We start from the raw sequence: 23,811 nt of genomic DNA, 5'->3' as shown, positions 1-23,811 counted from the left end.
AATATGGGCTCGTCCCAACACTTTAATGTGCCACCATGGCGCATGCGCTGGCACTGCGGAGCATGCAGCCATGCTGAGCCGTGCTCATCCTAAGAGCAGACAGCACTGAACCTTAATTCACGGCGCCCCTTCGTACGGTGTCAAGCCATCAATGCCAACATGCTCTACTACAAATTAACTACTTGAGTCAAAATTCAGGAATGGCTCTATTTAAAAACAAAAAAGTAAAAAATTTTGCACCTGCAGCTTGAAGGCAAGGGAGCCTTGCCTAATGTCGTGAATTCTTGCTAATACGACTGAACGTTTTCATTGCTCATGTTCAAAGACTCACATTGTGGTCATTTCAGTTCGTCAACACGTCTGAGCGAATATGGACGTACAAAACAACCAACAGAGGATTCGTCAGATGCGAAGTTGTTGAGCTGGAAGAAATATATAATTTGTCAATTACTTTCAAAAAATCCTTGTACATTAGCAACAGAAGGTAAGTCCTTGTTTTTTGGAATCCGGCGTAGTTTGATCTCAGTGTTTCTTTTTTTTTCGTTGGCAGGCTTGATGTTCGATTGCGGGGAATATTTGATAAACGTCGCAAGCGACGCATGACTGTGATGGAAAAAGGTATCATTAAGTATGCACTCACTTAGCGCGAACGTATTTCTGCCACCTTCAGATCGCAAACTCTGCGGCTTTTTGGCTAAGAAGAACATCTGCTCATCCCCATGCAAACCGATATCACCGTGGTCTGCGCAAAATGCGTGCGATCCTGCACAGCAACACTCCACGCTTCACTTTGGTGGCCATGCCAGAGGGGCATGGTATACGGAAATCGACCTCTCTGAACTACTTGCCTCTTCCTTCATGCTTGCTGCTTCCACCGCGCCGGGTGCCGTTATTGCACGTGCCACCAGCTACACTGCACCGCCCTCCCTCCGAGCCATCTCCGCTTGGTCTGCTAGGAGAATTCGACTCTCTTCTACCTCGAACATGTGCTTCTGCGAAAGTGAAAAGGCAGCTCACCTGAACCGAACGGAATAACCCACCCTATCTTGCGAAATTTCGACATATATAAGCCCCCCATTCTTCTGGAGGCCCATAACCAAGCTTTCGCTAGTGAATTCTTTCCTGACTTACGGCCCGCGGCAAATGTCATCCCATTCCTCAAGTGAGGCAAGTCATCGCGTGTGATGAAATTTTATCCTCATTTCATTTGCGGAGAAACCAGTGAATTGAATGGTCGTTAATCAATTGCACTGGTTTGCGGGTGCACGCAATGTCTTTTTACACAAGCAGTGCGGTTTCCGACCCTGTAATGAAACGAACGATTGTCTTACAGCCATCGTCAGCACAATTGAACAGAATCTTCGCGAAAATGACATGGTTAGCTTCTTGCTGTTTAGTCTGCTTTGGCTAACTGTCCCGCGCCTCCATCACCAGTGCAGTGCTCTTTCTTGTCGTTGAGGGCAGGCTTCTCGATTCTACCCTGGCCATCCTTGCAGACTAGATGCTTGCCGCGCTTATTGAAAGGGCGACCAGTCAACCACGTCTTGCCCACAGTGGCGATCCACAGGGCATTGGTTTCAGCCATTTTTTTACTTGATGCTTGCAACACTTGTGAAATCCCTCCCTGAAACGTCAATCATCCCAGTGCATCAGTTATACTCGGATGACATAGCTCTTCACGTGCTCGGCCTTACGCGGATGTGCTTTGCGCGGGGGTCTACGGACGGATGTACAAGGTCTCGCAGAGCGTTACGAATTCAGTTAGTGAGATTGGCGTCACAACTTCCTCAACAAATATTCTGAAGGCGCTGCGTTAGAGTGCCTCGCGCGTGTAGCGGAGGCGAACGAGCGCATCGAGGCACGCTATACACAAGCGCCATCTGGCAGTTATCTTCGAAAATGGAAGCGTGCAGCTTGCGAAGAAAGATGCGCGCCAGTCTCGGAGGTGATAAGGTGTAGAACGCAAAGCGGCAGGCAGGTGCCACCACCGTGACGTTGGAGCAAAGCGTTGAAAACACCTTTTTGAGCATCGCGTTGCACTTTCAGCGCAGTGCGATAAACGCCTCATTCCTTAGAGTTACTTGTGTGTGCCTCTTCTAATATAAAGGCAGACATACAAAAATTCAAAGTGTTGTTATGGCGCCACAAATATGCGCAATATTTGCTTTTTAGTTGACAGTCGCGCTACTATAAACGCTAAACGTTGAGAAATATTTGTTGGCGCTGCGAATAGGGTTGGCTGTTTGATGCCGTTTGAGGTATCGTTAGGACGGACAAACAGACCAATGTACAGACAGACAGACAAAAATTTTTCCGTCGAATGTCCCCAAGAAAGACTATCGTCTTTGAAACCGAGGCCCTTGGAGTTCCCCATCGTGCTAAAACCCGCTGCCTATTCTGGGGCCTTTACCTTGATGGTACGGAAGTCTCTTGACAAGCGAATGTGTGGCACCTCAAGCTAACTATCGACAATCGTCTGAGACCGTTTGCCATGGCGTGTTGCATTTGGCAGGATGCTTGCCGCGTTCATTCTTGTGTCCGTGGACTTTTCGCTCGTGGCAGTTGATGTACTCCCGCCTTCGCGTGCACTATATAGGAGACAATGGTCATTCAGTGGTGCACTACGCACTCTCTCTCTGCACCCATCAGGCGCCACAGTGGCCACCCACTGACCGGGACTATTGGCGAGCGATCTGAATGTGACGCGGCACACCTCGTCATCTCGTGTGACCGAGATTGCTTAAAGCTGATCTGTGCGCTCTGAGCTCTGTGAGGTCATTATCTCCACGTAACGAGGGGGTCGCCAAAGCTTGGACACGTTACCCCGCAGTGAGAGCACTGCGGGCTGAAGTCATCTGAGAATTGACATTCTAAGAAAGGGAGATTCGGATGAGAACTAATTTGTTGAATCCTAATTGTCAACGCCGATGGTCCTGTGAGCACTTTGTGTGGTGAAGGAAATGTTCTTCTTTGCAGATAGAACTACTCTTTGAATTCGGTAGATGCTTTCCTAATACTGTTGAAAAACGGAACTACAAATGATGAAAGATAAATATTGTGTCGTAGTGATAGCGTGCCGGGTATTTGTTGTCGTAGACCGAATGGTCTTGGGTTCAACTCCCGCAGAGAGAACTGCATTTTTTTCGACCATGTGGACTGCCTTGACATTAGTTCTCTGGTAGAAGTACCTCAATGACGCCTTCGTGGACCCCGGCATGAAGGTATTTCTCCTCAATATAGAAAAGGCAGTACGTACACCCCCTGAGCCGAAGTGCACCGTTTGTCAACAAAGAATTGCTTGTCACACCTGTGCATTGGCGTATTACAACTGAAAGTATTGAGTCTTTCAACTAATATAGTTGGCGTAAATTTCGCAGTTTTGGGTCGGCTTTGCTTAGATGCGCTATCAATAAAGTACTGAAAAAACTATTCTCATGAGCTCTATCAATCTCTGTTACTGCAGATTTTCATTGTAAGCAGCTAATGTAAATAGGAGCTAGTCAATACTGGCTGATGATGAGGCGAAATTTCTCAGCGCAAGCCATCGCCTTCGCATGCAAGCATGCACATCCTGGTATGCTAATAAAGAGACCTCGTTAAGTTCGCGTGGTGTTCTTGTTACGTTTTCTTTTATTTCTAGCTATTATGCCGGTAATACGAATTAATGAAAATGAGTTTGTGGGCGCCCGCCTCTCAGCACCATCGCATTTTTCTCCCTCCAAGGTCAGAGACACATGAGCAAATGCCTATACGGTGCATTGACATCATTTGTGAATAGAAGGCGTACCCAAAGCACTATTTTTTACCAGGTCAAATCAAATATAATAAAAGCGTTAACAGCTCAGCTTCTATGCTGAGCCTTCCCACTCAACCCTGTAGCCTTGTAGTTCATAAGAGCCGAATATACTAGTTGCGATTTTGTACTAGCGGAGTTAATGCTTGCACTCGAAAGAATCTAAAATCTACCTGTCTTTGCCTTAGTCATAGAAACCGATGTAAGGAGAGGGATATGTATTATCTCATTTCTGCACTAAGTGAATGTGTAGCACACTACTGTTACAAATGTTAAAGATCTGCTTTGTATGTTTACTTGTTTTTCAGATGCGTTCATAAATGTTGAAAATATGGTTTACATGCATCCAGACCAATCATGTGCTGTCTTTAGGATCGAGTCCCTAATAAAGTGTACGTATTTGTATTTGGTTCATAGGGTATAAAAATACGACTAGTAAAATCATAAGCAGTTCTTAGGACACATGCAACATATCAAACGTAGTCACATGAGAGATATCGTGCTGTAATGGAGGTGGAGGTCCTTTTAAAATAGGAGAAAAGATAAAAAGGGAGCCCCGAAACTGTCTGCCGCCAAATGCGACAGCTTTTAAGTAGCTCATGGCGGAATTAGATAAAAAGGGATTAAAAGGAACAGTGTCAGTGTATTCCTAGATTTACTGCGCTCTTATCTTCTCTGCCGCCAGTGGAAAGTGACAGTAAACAACCATTGTTCAGACTGGAAATCACTACACTCAGGAGTGCCACAAGGAAGCATCCTGCCACCATTCTTGTTTTGCTTATATAAAAATGACCTCGTAAACATAGAAAATTTTGTTGACTGTGTCATTTAAGCTGATGACAGTACCGTATCATTACACCAAGAGAGCCAAGTGATGCACTTCTAAAAAGAAGCGATCTACTAAACATTATCAGCCTCGTATGCTGCTGATTCCCTTGTAAAAATTGGTACTACAACCAAAGCCGTTCTTTGTCGTCTCAAGAAATATATATTTGATACAGAAGTTGTCCCGACGCTTCGGGAATAACACATTCGCTTAGTAGTTCGAGTTTAGTGTTTCGGTTTTTTTATAACAGTGCATGTGATGGGTTCATCATGTAAAAGCAACGGCAACCAGTTTAGCTCGAGCCGATGGTGTACTGTGTAAGGTGCGTTATTCCCTACCCATGGCTGTGAAGCTTCTCATTTAAAACTCTTTATTTCTCTCACTTTTAAGTTACTGCAACCAAGTGCTACAACTACTTCTACTGTAACTACTTCTAACATAAGAAAAAATGATTATACAAAAAAAACACCTTTTGAACAATTGCGAATGCTTCCCACGGAAGTCATTCAGAACCACTTTCCCGCGAGTTGCATTTGGTCTCCCAGCCAAACATACATGAGCGTGTCCTCATTAAACGCTATCAATCAGAAGTAGGAAAGTTACCAGGCCCTTAGAAGAATCGCCTACTTGTCGCTTAGCGTACACATCACGTGACACAAGGATTCGGGAAATGCGGGAAGGTTCTCATTGCAGAACTACTTATGGGAAAGAAAGGTTGCGGATACAGTTACCACGTATCCTAAATAAATAATTTTTCTAGTGTGTGTGGCCAATTGACTTTCACTTTTTGAGCTTCAAATTTTCCCTGTTGCTAGTCTGTTGCTTTTTTTTCAGAGACTATTTTTACGGCAGACTTTCGCTTGTTAAACTTAGCTTGTATCACATATTTGGGCTATTGACTTCATTCAACACTTCCATTATGTTGATTACATTTTCACCTGTGTAAAAACAGTGTATTCTTCAAATTTCGAATATTATATTTCCTTTTGTCCTACGTACTGCTGTCTTTAAATTGTCAGTGAACGCTTTCAAGCCCATTTTAGAGGTTTTTTTTCCACTGCCACAACACTACTGTACGCTGTATTATCAAGTTGAAAATAAAGTAAAACTCAAACTGAAAGCAAAATTATAAAGAAGAAGATTGCAACACCATCGAAAAAGTCCCAGGATGAGGCACCACTCAGCGAGAGCTTCATGGCGTCAGGAGATCGTGAACAGAGGGCCAATTGGTGAGAGCTACGATTACCTTAGAGTTCGCGGAGGCACAACCGTTCGTCGCGGAGTCAAGCAAGCGAGTCTGTCACTCTCAACCTACAGCAGTATGTCATGTACAACCTACTGCTGTAGGTCTGTCGCACCTACTTCAATGCGTGCCTAAATTTGACACCATAGGTTGCAGGCGCAGCGAGTGGCTTCGGATTTCTCGGATGAAAACATGCAATCATGGTAGCACTGGCTGAACATTGATGTACATAAAGCTAATTATTTTTACTTGTGTTCTCATTGTGCTGGTAGCATCGAAGCTATAGAAGGCCTAAAGTTCGATTAGCTATGCAGTGATGAACTTCATGCGCTAGCCTTTGGGCTCTTGCGTCGTCTCTCATGCCGAAGTCGGGAAATGCCGGTATCACTCCGTGAGGAATTCAGTGTGTGGCTACCGTAATAAATGCATTGACCTTCAGCTAAAGAGATCTTTTAGCTGTGCGCACCAAGTGGAATCTGCAGTTTTGTTAGGATCATAATCATTTTGGTAGGCCACCGTGTACTTAAAAGAACAGTGAAAACTATTCAATTCTCAACGTAAATATATGTGTTGTTGCATTCAGAATTTAAAGTCAGATGGCATTGGGGAAACAAGAGGAGGCTAGAGTTAGTCTTGATATATTAAGTTATAAAGTACCACGGCTGAAGTGCACATAAAGGAAAAATTCATGATACTTCTAAACTTTCCTGTAGAATATATCGTATCATAGCAAAAATTATTTTCATAACTTTAGTTAAAATGTTTTGGTGACAGACCTCAACGCAAGCCCAATGGCAGTAAAGATATAAGAGTATTAGCGGTTTTAATTAAAGATGCTTAAGACACATGGTTGTCACTGCCCGGGTACTGTCGTTAAGTTTGTCAACTGTTACAGGGGTTCTGCGCCTTTGAAAGGTGGGTGAGGGTGTGGGGAAGGGTCTAAACTTTAAGCCCCTTTTCAGTTTGCCTGATGTAGTTATGTGCAGCTGTAAACACAGTGACCTACATACAAAGAATGTAATTTAATCTCCCCCCACCCAAAATAAAAGAAAAAAAATCACAGCATATCTATGAATTGAATGATGATGAGTGGGGCGAAGCATCCACTTGTGCGGCCGTATGTCCGTTCATCTGTCACATCCATCCACGCTTCAGTCCGTCTATGCGTCCGTCAGTACACCCGAGCTTCTGTAAGTCGATCCGTCTGTAGTGCGTCCGTGCTTTTGTCCGTGGCTTTGTCCATTTGCCCATGCGTCCGTGCGTCACAATGAACAGACGGGCAGAGGTAAGGACGCATGGATAGAAGCAAGAATAAACTGACCGACGACAGGACAAACGGACGGAGAGATGGGCGGACTCACCTACGGACTGTGGCATGGATGAATAATAGCACGGACTAACGGACAGACAGACGGATAGACGCATGATTGGATAGATAGAAGTACGGGCGGACAGAGGCACGGACTGACGGAAGGATGTACGGAAGCACGGACGCAAGCATGCACGGACGGAAGCATGGAAGCGCGGATGAATTGGCGCATGAATGAATAAAAGCAAGCTTTGAAAGAGACACGGACGGACGCATGGACTGACGGAGAGACGCATGGACTGACGGAGAGACGCATGGACGGATCTATGCATTAGCGAATAGACGGACATGCGGATGTAGGACGCACGGTTGTACGGACGTACGCTCTGCTCCACTCATCATCATGCACTCCGCCGTTGAGCTGTGAAAGCCACTAACGCTATGAAGTTATAATATTGTTATGAGTAACTTCTCCATTAATCTAATAATCTAAGATGGCGCCAGTCCAGCATCAAACAAAAACTCACTTCGTCACATACGGCAAATGAATGTCCCAAACTTGGTGGTCTGGCGCAACGTATTTGGCGAGGATATCGGTTAGGTTTTTGTTGAGGCGCTCCGTGAGGCCATTTGACTGGGGATGGTACGAAGTAGTAAATTTCTGCTTGGTATGACAAGACCTCAGGATTTCATGAACGACAGCTGATAAGAACGTGCGGCCACGGTCGGTGAGAAGTTGGCGGGGAGCACCGTGCACTCATATTATGTAGTACCGCAGAAACTCCGCAACGTTGGTAGCGAAACTGGTCGGGTGTGCTCGTGTGATTGCGTACCGCGTCGCGTAGTCTGTGGCAAAAGCAATTCATTTGTTTCCGGCTGCGGAGAGTGGACAAGGGCCCAACAGATCGAGACCAACTCGAAAGAAAGGTTCAGTGGGAACGTCAATCGGCTGAAGGTAGCCGGCCGGGAGGGCAGACGGCGTTTAGCGACGCTGACAGGGCTCACCAGCCGCGACATAGCGTCGAACAAAGGAAGCAAGTCCAGGCCAAAAAAAAACAGACGTCGTACCCGATCGTATGTGCGAAAAACGCCCGAATGGCCCGTCATGGGAGCGTCATGAAGTTGATGCAGGACAGTGGAACGCAGGCGCGCTGGGATGACAGGAAGTAGGTCTGATCCTAAAGGATCCAAGTTACGGCGATATAGGATCCCGTCTTTCAATAAAAACTTTCGTTAGGCCAGGTCGCGAGGCGTTGACTCCAGTTTGTCAGTGATGGCTCGTAAAGAAGCATCCCGACGTTTTTCTTCGCCAATGTTCAACAGCTGCGACTCGGAAAAAACGTCCGTGATAGCATGAGTATTGGTTGCTTCATCAACAGGGTAGCAGCATAAACAATCCGCATGCTGATGTAATCGCCCTTTTTATACATTACAGAGAACGTGTATCCTCGAAGGCGTAGGGCCCAATGAGCGAGACACCCTGTGGGGTCCATCAGGGAGGCTAGCCAGCAGAGCGCTTGATGATCTGTGCAACATGGAATGAGCGCCCGTACAGGTATGGACGAAACTTGGCGACTGCCCACACAAGGGAGAGGCACTCGCGCTCCGTGATAGAATAGTTGCGCTCGACTGGAGATAGCAGTCGACTTGCGTAGGCTATAACACGGTCGTGTCCCCGTTGTTGCTGCAATAGCACAGCTCCTATGCCGTGACCACTGGCGTCCATGTGAACCTCTGCTGGGGCTAATAGATCAATGTGAGCTAAGATTGGTGGCGTTGTAAGCAGTGTCGTAAGTTGGGAAAACGATGACGCTTGGTCATGGCCCCGGATAAACGCGGCGTCTTTCTTCAAGAGGGCTGTGAGGGGGCGTGAAACAGTTGCAAAGTCCTTAACAAAGCGTCTGAAATATGAGCACAACCACACAAAACTGCGGACATCCTTTGTGGTTCTTGGAACAAGAAAGTTCGTGACTGCGCGAATGTTCTTTGGGTTAGACGCACGCCTTGGGCATCGACAAGGTGACAAAGCACGGAAATTTGACGACGAGCGAAGTGACACTTGGAGGCGTTAAGATGGAGTCCGGCTTGACGAAAAACGTCCAGAACAGCTGACAAACTATCGAGATGTAAAGCGAATGCGGGTGAAAAGACAATAACATCGTCAAGATAACACAAGCAAGTGGACCATTTCAACCACTGGAGCAATGAGTTCATCATTTTTTCAAATGTCGCTGGCGCATTGCAGAAACCAAAGGGCATCACCTTAATCTGATAAAGGCTACCAGGAGTGATGAATGCGGTCTTCTCGCGGTTTATCTCGTCGACGGCTATTTGCCAGTAGCCTGACCGAAGGTCAATAGTTGAAAAATAAGTGCACCACACAGGCAGTCGAGGGCGTCGCGGATGTGAAATAAAGGATAAACGTCTTTTCTGTAATTTTCTTGAGGTAAAGGTAATCGACACAAAAGCGCCATGTTCCATCCTTCTTTTTAACAAGGACGACTGGAGAAGCCCAGAGGCTGCATGAAGGCTCGATAATGTTTTTCGCAAGCATTTTGCCGACTTCATGTTGTAATATTGCACGCTCTGACCGACTTGGTGCTAAGCAGATGTTTTTCGCAAGCATTTTGCCGACTTCATGTTGTAATATTGCATGCTCTGACCGACTTGGTGCTGAGCAGCGCCCGTTGAGTTGTTATATATGATTTCATTTGTTACAAATTGTGTTTCATTTGGATCTATTGTATCGTTATACCCTTGTATCGTGATATTACATTGAATTTTTGTGTACGTGTAAGCCAACATAATCATGTATATTAGAGCAAATGTCTTCACTGTAACATAGTGATGTTAGTCGTGAAATATAGATGTGCCGAAGTGTATGTGCCTTGTTACTGGAATGGTATGAAGCCTTTGTGTTCTGTACATGCTGTAATTAAACTTTTTCTAAACAGGGGCGTCGGTGTATAGGAGTTGCATGGCCAGTATTTACGCGATGGGTGACAACAGTTGTTCGGCTTAAAGAGTTCCTGGTAAAGTTGAAAATGCTATGATAGCCCTCAAGAACGTGCCAAAACGCTGCACTCGCTCAGACGTGAGGTCGGATGACACCATTCGCTCGATGTTGGTGCCCCAAAAAATATGAAGTGGAACCAGTGACTGAGCTGCAGCAATCGTCAACTCTGAAGGGCTCCACATGGTCATCTTGGAGAGCGGTAATTTAGGCCAGGGAGATACCCTGTGGTAGAACTTGGGTGTTGAGTGAGAAGTTGACCAGTGGAAGGAAGGTGTGGTTTCTCGTAATCATCAGAATCATATGCGGCACATTGACCCCATGCATAAGCATCACGGCAGGAATCTGGACCACCATGTAATCACCATCAGGTACTGAAGGCGTGGAGGATAAGTTGACATGTGTGACTATGTTAGGCGGGAGGCACGTGAAATCGATGCAGCAGAGGCTGGTTTGCCGTAGGCTGCTCGGGTCGGAAAAATAGGTTAATCGAGATGGAGAGAGCCAGCTGAACAGTCTATGAGGGCAGAGTGCATGGCTAGAAAATCCATACCGTGAATGAGTTCATCAGGGCAATGTTCGATAACGGTGAAAAAAACGACAGTGCTTCTCTCCCCAATAGAGACTCGCGCAGAGCACATGCCAAGAATTTCGGCAGTTCCTCCATCCGTGACTCGTACCGCTCGGTTGAGGGCAGGCGTTACAACTTTTTTAAGTCGGCGGCGAAGGTTAGCACTCATAATGGACACATGCGCGCCAGTATCTATCAATGCTCTGACACGAACATTGTCAACAGTAACGTCCAAAAGGTTCGGGTTCGTCGTTAATGTTAAGCGAGGATTTCTTGCGAAGGTGGTCAATGCAGATCCACCTCCAGAAGCTGCACGGCCTAGTTTTCCGGTCGGAGGTCCTGCTAATAGGTCGGGGAGACAGCACGGCGTTGTGGGGTGCGACTGGGACGGACGACGAGCAGGGGACGGTGACCCGTTGTAGCGAGCTCTGCTCAGAGGTGCTGCAGGAGTGAAAAATGTGGTCGGCGTTGATGGAGAAAGTAATGGGAACGACTGGCGAACAGAAGTGGCGTGATACTGAGGTGCATGATGGGACGGTGGAGCCCAGCGGCTACGCAGGGACGAGCGATATGACCAACGCGTCGACAGTTGAAACATATGGGCCTGTCATCAAGGGTACGCCATTCGGACGGATTGCGTTGTATGCGAGGAGCAGAAGGGGGACGATAAGAAGGCTCAGCAGAGTATACGGCAGGAACAGGATGTAGGCCGACATTCGATAGCTCTTAACAAATTACGGCTTGTATCACTAAGATCGTGGCAGGGGAAGGCGCAGGCGCTGGTAATGGCGCGGCTACCGGTTGTGCTGCCTTGACCTCTCGACGAATGATGTGTGTGAGGTTCTCACATCGATAGGCCTGGTGTAAGGCGTCGTCACACGAAGTGGCCACTGTGTTCGGAAGGCGTACGATGCTATGAGCTACGCGGCTGGCTTTAGCTTGTTTGAGACGTTGGCAATCTTTAAGGATGGTGTCCAAGCTCGAGGCGTTGTTAAAAACCAGTAGGTGGAAAGCATCCTCGGCAATGCCTTTCAAGAAGAGGTTAACCTCTTAGTCTTCCGACATGCACTGGTCGGCCAAGACGTCAAATAAAAATGCCGCCATATCCACGAAGTGAATGATGATGAGTGGGCGAAGCTCTGGAGGTAAACCTGGTAAACCATGAATCCTCCGTACATTTTGCCCACTCGATTTTATTGCAACGCTCCCCCTAGCGTACGTCGCCGCACTATATCGAACGATGACACGCGCCATATGTGGCATCATTCCTATTGCATAACACCTCGCATCTTTCATAATCAACTACACGTACCGCCGTCTAGTTTATAACATCTTGCATCTTTTGGACGGACGGACGGATGGACGGATGGATGGACAGATGGACGGACGGACGGACGGACGGATGGACGGATGGATGGACGGACGGACGGACGGATGGATGGACGGACGGACGGATGGACGGATGGATGGATGGACGGATGGATGGATGGATGGACGGACGGACGGACGGATGAACGGATGGATGGATGAATGGATGGATGGATGGATGGATGGATGGATGGATGGATGGACGGACGGATGTACGGATGGACGGATGGATATGGATGTACCCTTTAGATCTGGCGGTGGCTAGCGTAATACTTAGAACTGAACGAGAGGTGGCTACATACAGGGGACGCACAGCCCACGCCTTAAGGAGCTTCGCTCCTAAAATGTAGGAGACGTAGGATTCGGTAGAAGGCTGAGCCCTTGTGGCAAGAGTCTTCTTCCCAGCGAGCTGCCGACCCGATTAATCGCCAAACAGGTCACGTATCTTTTCTTTGAAGAGATCCCAGCTCACTACGTTAGCTTCGTGGCTTTCAAATCATGTTCGGAAAGCGCCGTCTAGGTAGAAAAGCACATTGGCGAGCATGAGCGTGGGATCCTAGCGGAGAGTAGCACTGACGCGCTCATACCGGTTCAGCCAAGTGTCGAGATCAATGGTACCATCACCGGAGAAAGTGCCGGGATCCCGGAGGTGCAGGAGTGTGACGTAGGTGGTGGCTTGGACTGATGAGGGCGGCGTAGAGGAAGTACCATCAGTCGAAGCAGTCGAAAGGTCGCCGATGGTGCGACCGCTGCGCGTCTCCATCGAGGTGTGGGGATCGTCCACCTCCACCAATAATGTTACGAGTAATTTCTTTATTAATCTATTTACAACGCACAGAACTCGATGAGCAAGATGGCGCCAGTCCAGCATCAAACAAAAACTGACTTCGTCCTAATGAAGAACTTCGTCCTCCTCTTTCATGCAGCCGCGTTTAGCGGCTGTTATGTATAAATATTCTCAAATGCCCATACGCACAGCGCTATCTATTATCGAAAACTAGAGGTAGCTACACACTACATGCGGAGGAGAGAACGACCCCTCGTATAAATAGTATCGCCCCTAAAACAAATAGTTCTGGCTATGCTTTTTGCGCAGCTGCAAAACAAGAGCACCACAGTTTAAGAAATTAACTACCGCACGCATGTTTCAATCGTTCGGTCTTGACGTGTCAGAAGAAATCTGCCAGACCACTTTGTCTCGACTTGCGGGAAAACTCTCATGGTGCAAAAATAACAACCACCACACTCTCACTCAAAAATACATATACGAAGAAATGCCACAATTAGATATTTCTGAGGGGACAGCCAATTTTAAGAGCTTTAAAATAAGCTATTGATTGGCTTTACTGTTTTCTCTTTTTCTGCGTCTTCATGCCATATTCTCCCATGATAACAGCGGGTTCGTTCGGCTCTATACTAATTGTTATGAGTTGATCCGCTGGGTTCACGAAGGTTATTTTATCAACTGTGGAACAGACACAGTTAATGACGCAACAAAGAAAAACGATTTCACAATGCCGCGCTTTTATAACATTGTGTGGGCTTATTAAAAAAACAGAAAAATATCATCATGCGAGGCTCACCACCACGAACACTGTTTCAGTACTGTACAGCGTTTTCCGATATTTGAAAAGCATTTGATACTGCAAAAGGTGCCGGTATAATCCAGTTTACAACTCGTCTAGTTGTGTGTATTTAAAGTGCACTGGACGAAATACTGCAGCCAAGCGGTTCTTGTGTTATCAGACAAATTTGTAGGTGCACTAATGAACTTTTGAGTCGTCTAGTTCTGTTCACTCGACCTGAAAACGATGAATGTATGCTCTCATTACACTGTAAACTGCACGATGTTTTTGAGAACAGTGCATGGCGTGCCCTGTCACCCAAGCCGCTACTGTGTTCAGGTACAGGAGAGTTACTAAAGCGTTCTAGATAAAAAAAAACAGGAACAAAGTACGTGCCTATAAGTAATGTGTCCGTTGCTTTTCTAATAGCGGACACATAACTTATTGCCTCAAATTGCCTTAAATTGACCTTGCTCATGAGATAGGCTTTACCAAATGATATTTCAACCTAAAAGTAATCACTGTGCGTCTTTGTTTATATGAATTCACTATTATGTCGTCGAAAAAATGAATTTCGTGGCAAAATCAACTGATGCATTGAAGTGCATTGAAATATATTTCTAAAAGAGCATCATACACTGGTCCCAGCATCTATTTTGAGCTTCTATTTGGTGCGAAAATTGGTAGTTCTTTAAAAATTGCGCGGAAATGCCTTTGACGACGAAGCCCCTAGATGCTGCATTGAGTCGGCGACCGTGAATGCCTGCTAGGGAAGGTAATTTAGAAGCACCAGCAGAAAGAGACCTAATATTTCTGAGGATTCGCGCGTGTGCAAGTGCATAGCGAGACTGGACACAAAAAAAAATAAGTGACACAATCATGCGCCGACTATAGGCTGGATATAATTAACAATAAAGTGAGCATTTTGATGGTCGCAAATACCGTGAGAAAGAGTGTGCCTATTTCCACTACACAATCCACACAAAGAAGTCAATTGCACTGTCTTCTAACGTGCATATTTGCGCAAGTGGTTCTTAAAAGAGAGGAAAGAAGATAAAAGTGCGCCCCGTAACTGTCTGCATCATAGTGCGACAGCTCGACAGTGACGCGCATAAAGTCTTTCATGCGCATTCAGTTCTTCATTTTTTTTGCAGCGCGAGATGATATGAGATAACTTTTCGGGTCACGCGCAGTTGCATGTTGTCAGCCGCCGCCGCTGGTGTCCGTCACCACATCGCGCGATATTTGAAGACAAAAAAAAACAACCTTGCACCAATGACACAGTGGGGCTTCAACCCGGTTCGACTGGGTACCAGCCCAATATTCTACCACTGAGGTACACATCTGCTTGAACTTGTCAAACTTGCCTTAGACAGGCATGACCTACACCAATGGCACAGTGGGGCTCGAAGCCGAGTCCTCTGGGTGCCAGCGCAGCAAAATTCTACCACTGATGTACACCGGTGCTTGTGACTTGTTCAACTTGCCTTAATACGACTTAAAAAAGCGTTTACAACTGCGAAAGAACAACCAGCCGTAGCTCAATCCGAATAGCGTAACGAGTGGGCCATCTAATGCTCCAACCATTTACTGAATCTTGTTCCTGTTTCTCTATTAACTGTGGTGCATACCCACTTCAGCCTTAATTCTTCATCGTCGTCAGCCACTGCATGGACAATTGGTACAAAATGCTGGCCTTATACACTGCTGCATGCATCAGCTTTTGCGTATGGCAACTACCCGCAATTGATGTTAACCCGACGTGACGACTCTATCAAAGGAGTACTTAAGTAATATTTATAAAATTGAGTAGGCAGTACTGCAATCCCTGTTGACGCTTCATGAAGACTATCGTCTATTTAAAAAGTTGTTCTGAGACCTGGCGTAGCTCTGGGCTAAAATTCTTCATTACCACGCAGAATGCTTGGGTTCGATTCCAGCTAGGACCCTGACACGTATTCTTTGCATTCGTCGGGTTGACGCTACCGATGTCATGTATTATTTATTGGTTGCTCGTTAAATTTCTCATGTGTGTTCTCGTCGTTCGTGGGTAGATACAAAGTGTAAATAACCTGTGACACATACCCGCGTGGCGGAAATGTCGTAGGCCCGTGTACTCAGATTTGGGTGCACGTTAATGAACCCCAGGTGGTCAAAATTTCCGGAGCCCTCCACTATGGCGTCTCTCATAATCATATGGTGGATTTGAGACGTTAAACCCCACAAATCAATCAATCAATCACATACCCGCGTGCCAGCGCCACATAACCGCCCGTGGGTATGTGCCACTGTTTGGTAAGAAGTGGTAGACGACATATGCATTGGGATTGTGACGTTATTCATGTCTTGACCAGCATGTCATATTTGTCCCACCGTCTTACCCTCCCATGGTAATTTGGGTTCACGCTAAGTTAAAGGGGTGACCATAAGACCACCCAAGCGTAAGTGGCCAGATAGATAGATTGATACGCTCAAAGTCACCTAAGTTCACTAGGAAATGCTATGAATTTATTAATCATCAACATATCTTAGTACACACTTTCTTGGTCTCAGTTTTTATACATATTGTCTTCTTGATATTCAGCTTTTCTCCTAGATGTTGTGCAATCATGTTTCTGGAGCAGGACACAAGTTCATGAGTAGAATAACGAAGGCGAAGCAGGAAAAAAAAGTGACAAAATAGGCAGCAGAGGCAGGTAGAATGTAAAAAGAAGCAGGAAGATTCCTGGCGAAAAAAGTTTGGCTTTGACAGATTCGAACTTGTGTTCCCAGGATGCGTAGGCAATCATCTTAACCAAGAAGGTATCCCGACAGTCTTTTTTTTTCTTAGATCTGTCGGAATATATTTCCCAAATCTTGTCATCAATTCAACACACTTGATCTCTTTAAAGTTAGGCTGACGCGCACATAAACACAAGACACAGAGAATTTTAAATAGTTCAAGGAATATTTAAAAGCGCATACAGAATGCAGCAGAGCCTTGTAGCAGATTGGATAGGTGTTTAAGAGTCAAATGATGAGAAAAGAAGGATGAGAAAAGTACAGTGCAAAAAGAATAATGAAATAAAAAGAGCAAGAAATATACAAAGCGAATGAAATCTGAGGGGGAAACAGAGAAGAAGTAAAACTAAAGAGAAAGGAAGCTACATAATAAATTAAAAGAATGACCACGAAAGAAGAACAGACTTAGAAAAGGAAGTGGGGTGAAGGAGGGGAAAATGCAGGATCCTAAAGAGTAAAACATAGCAAAACGTAGCGTAAACATAATGAATAAAAAAGAAATACAAAAAAAACAAATGTAGAAATAAGCAAGGGAAATATAGAAAGGGAAAAGAGGGGAGGAATATAAAGAAAAAAGAAAGCGCAAAAAAGAGGTAGTAATAATTGGGTAGAGAGAAAAAAAGTAGTGCAGTGGGAAAAAAAAGCCGAGTAAGAAAGGGCTTGCAATAAAGGCTGGTGCTCACCAGCGACTACCACCGGTCACGGGACCATTTGCGACTGGTCGCAAACAGTCGTGAATGGTCGCAAACCGACTGCTTTAGCTAGTCACTTCCTGACTGATATTTCAGTCGCGCGACTGCTGTCGCATAGCTCCTGGAACCAATCATCGATGCTCGATTTTTGTTTTTTTGTTTTTTGTTGTGCCTGTCTCCTGCCGCCAGATACTAACGACTATGTTCCTCTGTGTCTGTGACACCATGGCCACCCCCGAATACTTAACTTGGAGACGGCGGGGTGCACCAGCTCGAGGAAAGTGTTGAATTTGCGGGGCGGCATTCGCGAAAAGCTAAACACCGTCAAAGAGAAAATAAATTGTGCACTGTTTTTTCCCATATTCAGAATTGTTTTATGTCTTGAACTTGACTTATCATCGCCTTCAATGCAACACGTTTGGAACGCGTTTGTGCTTCATGCCTTGGCAACGACTTTAGACACCACGCTCGAGAAGCATTTGTGCTGCATTGGAGGCTGTGGCAAGTCAAGATCAATTCAAGAGCGTTTCTGAATACGCACGACTCGTGGAAATAATCGTTGTCGTCTTAGCGCAGCTCGGGAGCTAGGCGGCTTGCACGGCCGGCCAACTCTCGCGATCGAAGGGAAGGTCACACCCACCACTGGCTTTTTTCCTTTCGCGGCACCTGAGCTGCCAGCGCTGGAACCATGGCAGAGAGCACAAACACCATTACAATCTCTTGTTCGTCGGTTGAATTGAACTTCTTGACTCTGTGTGGAACGCTGTGCGAGAACGGACGAAAACAAAATTTGGCGGATCCCACGTACAGTGGAAATTGATGCTATGTGAAGCACGGATGAGAAATGTTAACGATCTTACAAGGAAACGTATATTTGCACATATTTACGACGTTTACAAGCGACGACAATGCCTGGCACACTGGCGGGCTGAGACCAGTTTGTTTGCTTGTTTGTTTGTTTGTAGCCTCAAATCCATGGCTCGTACTCACTCTGGGGGATTGGCCACGAGAACATATTGTCTCATACGGACGATAACTGCATTATTGCTTACAACGAAAAAAAAAGGGGGGGGGGAGTTGTATAGTGAAGACAGTATGTTAAAAAAAGGAAGAAACCAAAGATTTAGATAGTGAGAAAAAGAATCAACAAGAAAGTAGACACTAATAGCTATAACTTGATTTTGGGAGTCGACCAGACAGCTGGTTTTGCCAAACACGATTAATTTTGTATGTCACGGATCTAGCCAGATTTGAAAAATTACTTTTCGACGCGGTTTTTTTTAGTACCAGTTAACGTGGGCTTTATGTTGAAAAACGTTTAGAGTCTTCAATACCATTTCACACCGCATCGACTGCATCTCTGTGGCAATTTCCGAAAACAGAGGCACCAAAACTAAGAACATTTTTTTGTGGTTAAATTTAAACCTAGCTTCGCAAATTGAATATCGAAAAGTCGTTTCCTAATTAATGCATAGTTACGACATGAGCCGAAATAATGTTCAATAGTTTCTGAATCTTCGCAAAACGGACAAAGGGGGAAAGTGTCAGACCAGCTTTGTGTATATAAAAATTTATTGGGGGGACACGGCACCGGAATCTGGAGATTATAATTTCAAGTTTTTTTGACGGACTCCACTGGGCTTTCCATGGAAATTTGAGGTGCTGATAATCAGTCCATTGTGTGATATTTTCTAAACTATCTGTAAAAATAGCGAATTTCCTATATCTAACCCCTGATAAGTATTCTAACTCGGGAAGTACTGAAATTACTGGTCCATCAAATGATGCTCGTGCCAAAACATCTGCCAATTCATTTAATTGTAATCCGCAGTGACCTGGGACCCACACTAATTTGAGGAGTTTTAAATGCGGCGGTGCTCATGTGTGGAACGCTGCCAGGGAACGAGATTGTTCGGAGGTTGTCAGAGCTGCACACACCGAAAGTGAGTCTGTTAGGATGATTGCACTGGTCTCAGTCGTACGAATTTTACGAAGAGCTAAAATAATAGCTACTCGCTCGGCTTCAAATATAGGAGTGAAATCTGGAAGCCTTACTGAAAAAGACCAGCCGAAGAAATCAGACGCAATTCTTACGCCTGCGATCTCATTGTTGACAGAAGCATCTCTAGCTATGACATTTTTTTTCTGCATGTACCAAGTAATCATTTAATGTAGTGGTCAAAATCTAAGAGATTTTAACTTGGCTTGTGGGGGGAAGATTTCATCGTACTCTATTCTAATGTTGAGGATTGAGGAATTAGTTTCAATTAGTGTGCTAATGTTTACATTTATGCAATCCAGTTTCCTTTTAACGAAAATTATCTGAGGGGTATGAAATAGAGACCAGTCTCTAGCCACTTCGTAGTCTTTTCTTTCATGCAGAGACCCTCTAACGCTTTGTGCCCAATCCCATTACTGCCTTGTGGCACTACCCGGCGGCGTTAAAAAGCGCCGACCCGGTGCTTGTCACGAAAGGGGAGTGTTGGGTGACACATAAGGCTTCAGTATTACGACGTCCACAACAGTAGCTGTTGGTGGCATTGAGTGTGCTTTATCGACGACTCGCTGTATCTCGTAGGTGAGGTTGGTGATTTTGCCTAGGACTTTGTATGGTCCGTCTTAGCAAAATAGAAGCTTTTCTGAGAGGCCGATGTGATGACATGGGGTCCACAAGAGTACTATAGAACCTGTTGCATAACAAACTTCACGGTGGTGACGATTGTATCAATCTTTCTAAGGCTTGAGAAAGTATGAGTCGTTCTCCGGCCATCTGCGTGCTGCGTCGGCTCGCTCTATGGCATCGCGGACGTATGTGACAGGGGAGCTTGACCCAGCGGGAAGGAGTGTATTAAGAGGCAGAGAGGGTTCACGTCCATAAAGAAGGTAGAACGGGGAATAGCCTGCGGTGTCATGCCTGGAGGAGTTGTAAGCGAAGGTGACGTAGGGTAACGTTGCGTTCCAGTCACGGTTGTCTGAAGAAACATACATTGAAACATGTCGGTGATAGTGCGATTCAGGCGCTCTGTAAGTCCATTAGTTTGTGGATGGAATGTCGTTGTGAGCTTGTGGTTTGTGGAACAGGAACGTACGATATCCTGGACGACATGAGATAAAAAGTATCGGCCTTGGTCAGTAACGACCTGTCGAGGAGCGCCGTGATGCAATATGATGTCATGCAGTAGAAAGTCAGCGACATTGGTAGCCCAGCTGGTTGGAAGAGCGCGGGTGATCGCGTAACGTGTCGCGTAGTCGGTCGCCACGGCAACCCATTTGTTCCCAGATGCAGAAGTGGGAAATGGCCCAAAAAAGTCGAGCCCTATGCGGTAGAATGGTTGAGCAGGGATCTCAATTGGGTTAAGAAGGCCAGCTGGAAGCAATGTTGGTCGTTTTCGACGTTGACAAAGGTCGCAGCTGGCGACATACTTTTGCACAGAGCGATATAGGCGCGGCCAGAAAAAACGGCGCCGGACGCGATCATATGTGCGGTTGGCTCCCAGGTGACCAGCGGCAGGTTCATCGTGAAGCTGCCGGAGAACATCTACACGCATATGGGAAGCACGACGAGAAGGTGGTCAGGACCATTAGGGCGCATGTTGTGGTGGTAGAGAACACCTTCATGAAGGAAATACAAGATCATAGAAGTGAGTGGAGTAGCGGAACTCAGGCTTTCTATGATGGGAAGTAAATCCGGGTAGCGGCGTTGCTCAGAAGCGATATCAAGAAAGTCTGATATTTATAAGACGCAAGCCTCAGTAGCTCTTTCTGTGGCGTCTGGATGATCCACTGGATACCGTGATAGGCAGTCGGCGTCTTGATGGAGGTGACCAGATTTATACAAAACCAAGAAAGTGTATTTTTGGAGGCGGAGAGACCAACGACCGAGACGTCCTGTGGGATCCTTGAGCAAGGAAAGCCTGCAGAGTGCATGATGGTCAGTTACAACAGCAAAACTGCGGCCGAACAGGTACCGGCGAAATTTAGCGACAGCCCAAACAAGAGCAAGGCACTCTCTTTCGGTGATGTAAGAGTTCTTCTCGGCAGGGGATAAAAGGTGGCTGGCGTAGGCGATGGCGCAGTCACGTCCATGCTAAAGCTGAGCTAAAACAGCCCCAATTCCGTGACCACTCACGTCAGTACGAACTTCTGTCGGGCAGTCTGAGCGAAGTGGGCTATTATTGGCGTAGTCATGAGGGCTGCAATGAACGCCAAAAATGCAGCACTTTGAGGCGAGTTCAAAGTAAATGAGACGTCCTTTTTAAGAAGCTTGGTGAGAGGCCGTGCAACATCGGCGAAATTCCAGATGAAGCAGCAGAAGTATTAGCACAAATCAAAGAAGCTCCGGACATCCTTAGCAGAAGAAGGTACGGGAAATTGAGTCACTGCGCGAATTTTGTCCGGGTCGGGCTGTACCCCAGATGCGTTAACGAGGTGACCAAGTACAGTTATTTCGCGACGGCCAAAACAGCATTTTGAGGAGTTCAGCTGGAGACCAGCGTGGCGCAATACTTGGAGAATACTGGACAGTCGCTCAAGATCGCTTGCGAACGTCGGTGCGAAAAAATTGTATCAACTTAATACGATAAGCAAGTGGACCATTTGAAGCCGCGCAGAAGGGAATCCATCATGCGCTCAAAGGTGGCCGGCGCATTACAAAGGCCACACGGCATTACTTTAAATTGGTATAACCTATTGGGGGATACAAATGCTGTTTTTTCTCGGTCCCGTGGGTCAACAGCGATCTGTCCATAACCAGATCGAAGGTCAATGACCGAGAAAAACTTTGCGCCGCGAAGGCAGTCAAGGGCGTCATCTATTCTTGGTAAGGGGTAAACGTCCTTTTTAGTGACCTTGTTTAGATGTCTATAGTCGACGCAAAACTGCCACGTGTTGTTCTTGTTCTTGACAAGCATGACCGAGGATGCCCACGGACTAGATGAGTGTTCGACGACGCCTTTGGCGAGCATTTTCTCGACCTCTTTCTGGATGACAGAGCGTTCGGCAGCGGAGACACGGTAAGGGCGGCGATGTATGGGATTGGCATCGCCGGTGTTCATGTGATGGGTCACAACTGATGTATGGCCTAAAAGGCAGTTGTCAAGATCGAATATGTCCGCATAGGATGTTAACAGACGGTGGAGGTCATGCGCTTCGGAGGGCGAAAGATGTGGCGCTATCATTTTGTTAATGTCAATGCTTGACAGGTTGGGCGCAGTGAGCAAGTTGACCTGCGGAATAGGTTGCTCAGCCGACAGTTCAGAAATATCACACTCTTGCAACGACGACATGACGCCTAGTTTAATAGCAGCATGCAGCACGTGCGCGGAGAAATCAAAGTTCAAAAGAGACAAATGGGTCTGGTTGTGGCGTACTCTCCCCGCGGTTTGCGGGACAGCAATAGAAGGCTTTAGCACAACGTCGATAATAGGTGAAACGACATGTTCACCATAGCACACAGGCGGATGATACACGAGCTGCACGTAAGTCGCGGCTTGCGGCGGAAGATGCAGGAACTCGGTGGCACAAAGGCGACTTTGATCATCACAGGCAACAGCGGCGTCAAAAGGCAGCTCCAACTGGAGAAGGCCCATCGAGCAGTCGATAAGGGCGGAGTGCGCAGAGAGAAAGTCTAGATCGAGAATCACGTATTGTGGACAATTCGACAGTCTGGCGGCCAGCAATACACACGCCAGAGGTGCACATGCCGAGAACGGTAGATGTGCTCCTATAGGCAAGGAATACTACACACTTAATAGGAGGAGTGATCACTTTTCGCAGTTTAATACAGAGAGCTGCGCTCATAACCAAAATTTGTGCCCCTGCGTCTATGAGGGCTGTAACGGTTACGTAATCCACCAAAAGGTCCAAAATATTGTGGCGTGTAGGAATCGTCAACGGAGAATTTGTAGACCGGGTCATTAATGCAGCGTTACCTCCGGGAGCTTCTTGGTCTAGTTTCCCGAGGTTGAGGGCCCAAGTCGTGCAGGGGACCTGGATCGAGAAATCATCGGCGAGAGAGATCGGCGGCCTTGGGGTGATAGTGACCGGCTGAACCTTCGGCCCTGTACGTTAGTAGGAGCAGGCTACGGATCGTACGGAGTAAAAAACTGGTGAGAGTGGCCTTCAAAGCGACGCCACGTCCCAGTGTTCCAAGATGAATTGAATGTACAATGATTGCGACAGTAGCGCGCAATGTGGCCGGCGCGAGAGCAGTGAAAGCAGATCGGTCTATCATCCGCCGTTCTCCATTCAGCAGGGTTCCGGTAGCGGGAAGGGTAGCGTGAACGGTACACCGGAACCTGGTTAACAGAAGCCGAGCTCTTGGTAGTGCGAGAAGCGCAAACAGGTGCGATGCCGAGATTTGCTATTTCTTGGCGAACGACGGCTTGGATGAGGGAGACTGTGGACGCGTTGTTTTGAGGAACGTCGGAAGCGATGGCTGCAGGAGCCATTGCTTCGAGTTCGCAGTGAACGATTCGGGTGACATTTTCGGACGATGTAGCTTGCGTGAACTTGGGGCTGTCTTCGCAGGTCCAAGTGGCTGCAGTATTAGGCAGACGCGCCAACTGGTGGGTTATGCGACGGTTCTTGGCGTGCTCGAAGTGCTGGCATTCCTTCACAACCGCGTCGATGGTGGCGCAATCTTTAACGAT

The 23,811-nt window shown here is 46.5% G+C and overlaps 1 protein-coding gene across 3 annotated transcripts in view; it reads left to right on the top strand.

The window, feature by feature from the left end:
- The window catches only part of LOC142771418 (uncharacterized), a 55,344-nt gene that overhangs the window by 20,382 nt on the left and 11,151 nt on the right, over nucleotides 1-23,811 (top strand). The window contains exons 2-5 of one of the 3 annotated variants that reach the window (XR_012885908.1): nucleotides 348-484; nucleotides 551-618; nucleotides 4,102-4,185; nucleotides 8,607-8,726. Coding sequence is in view for 1 of the 3 variants with exons in the window: in XM_075872899.1 (XP_075729014.1) it covers nucleotides 348-484; nucleotides 551-618; nucleotides 4,102-4,185 (289 nt within the window). In the remaining 2 variants the exon portion in view is untranslated. The remainder of the gene's footprint in view (nucleotides 1-347; nucleotides 485-550; nucleotides 619-4,101; nucleotides 4,186-8,606; nucleotides 8,727-23,811) is intronic. The other 2 variants (XM_075872899.1, XR_012885909.1) reach the window with 2 other exon arrangements.

Source organism: Rhipicephalus microplus, chromosome 9 (assembly GCF_043290135.1).
Source record: "Rhipicephalus microplus isolate Deutch F79 chromosome 9, USDA_Rmic, whole genome shotgun sequence".
Lineage (NCBI taxonomy): Eukaryota > Metazoa > Arthropoda > Arachnida > Ixodida > Ixodidae > Rhipicephalus > Rhipicephalus microplus.
This window is presented reverse-complemented; position numbering and strand designations above follow the sequence as displayed.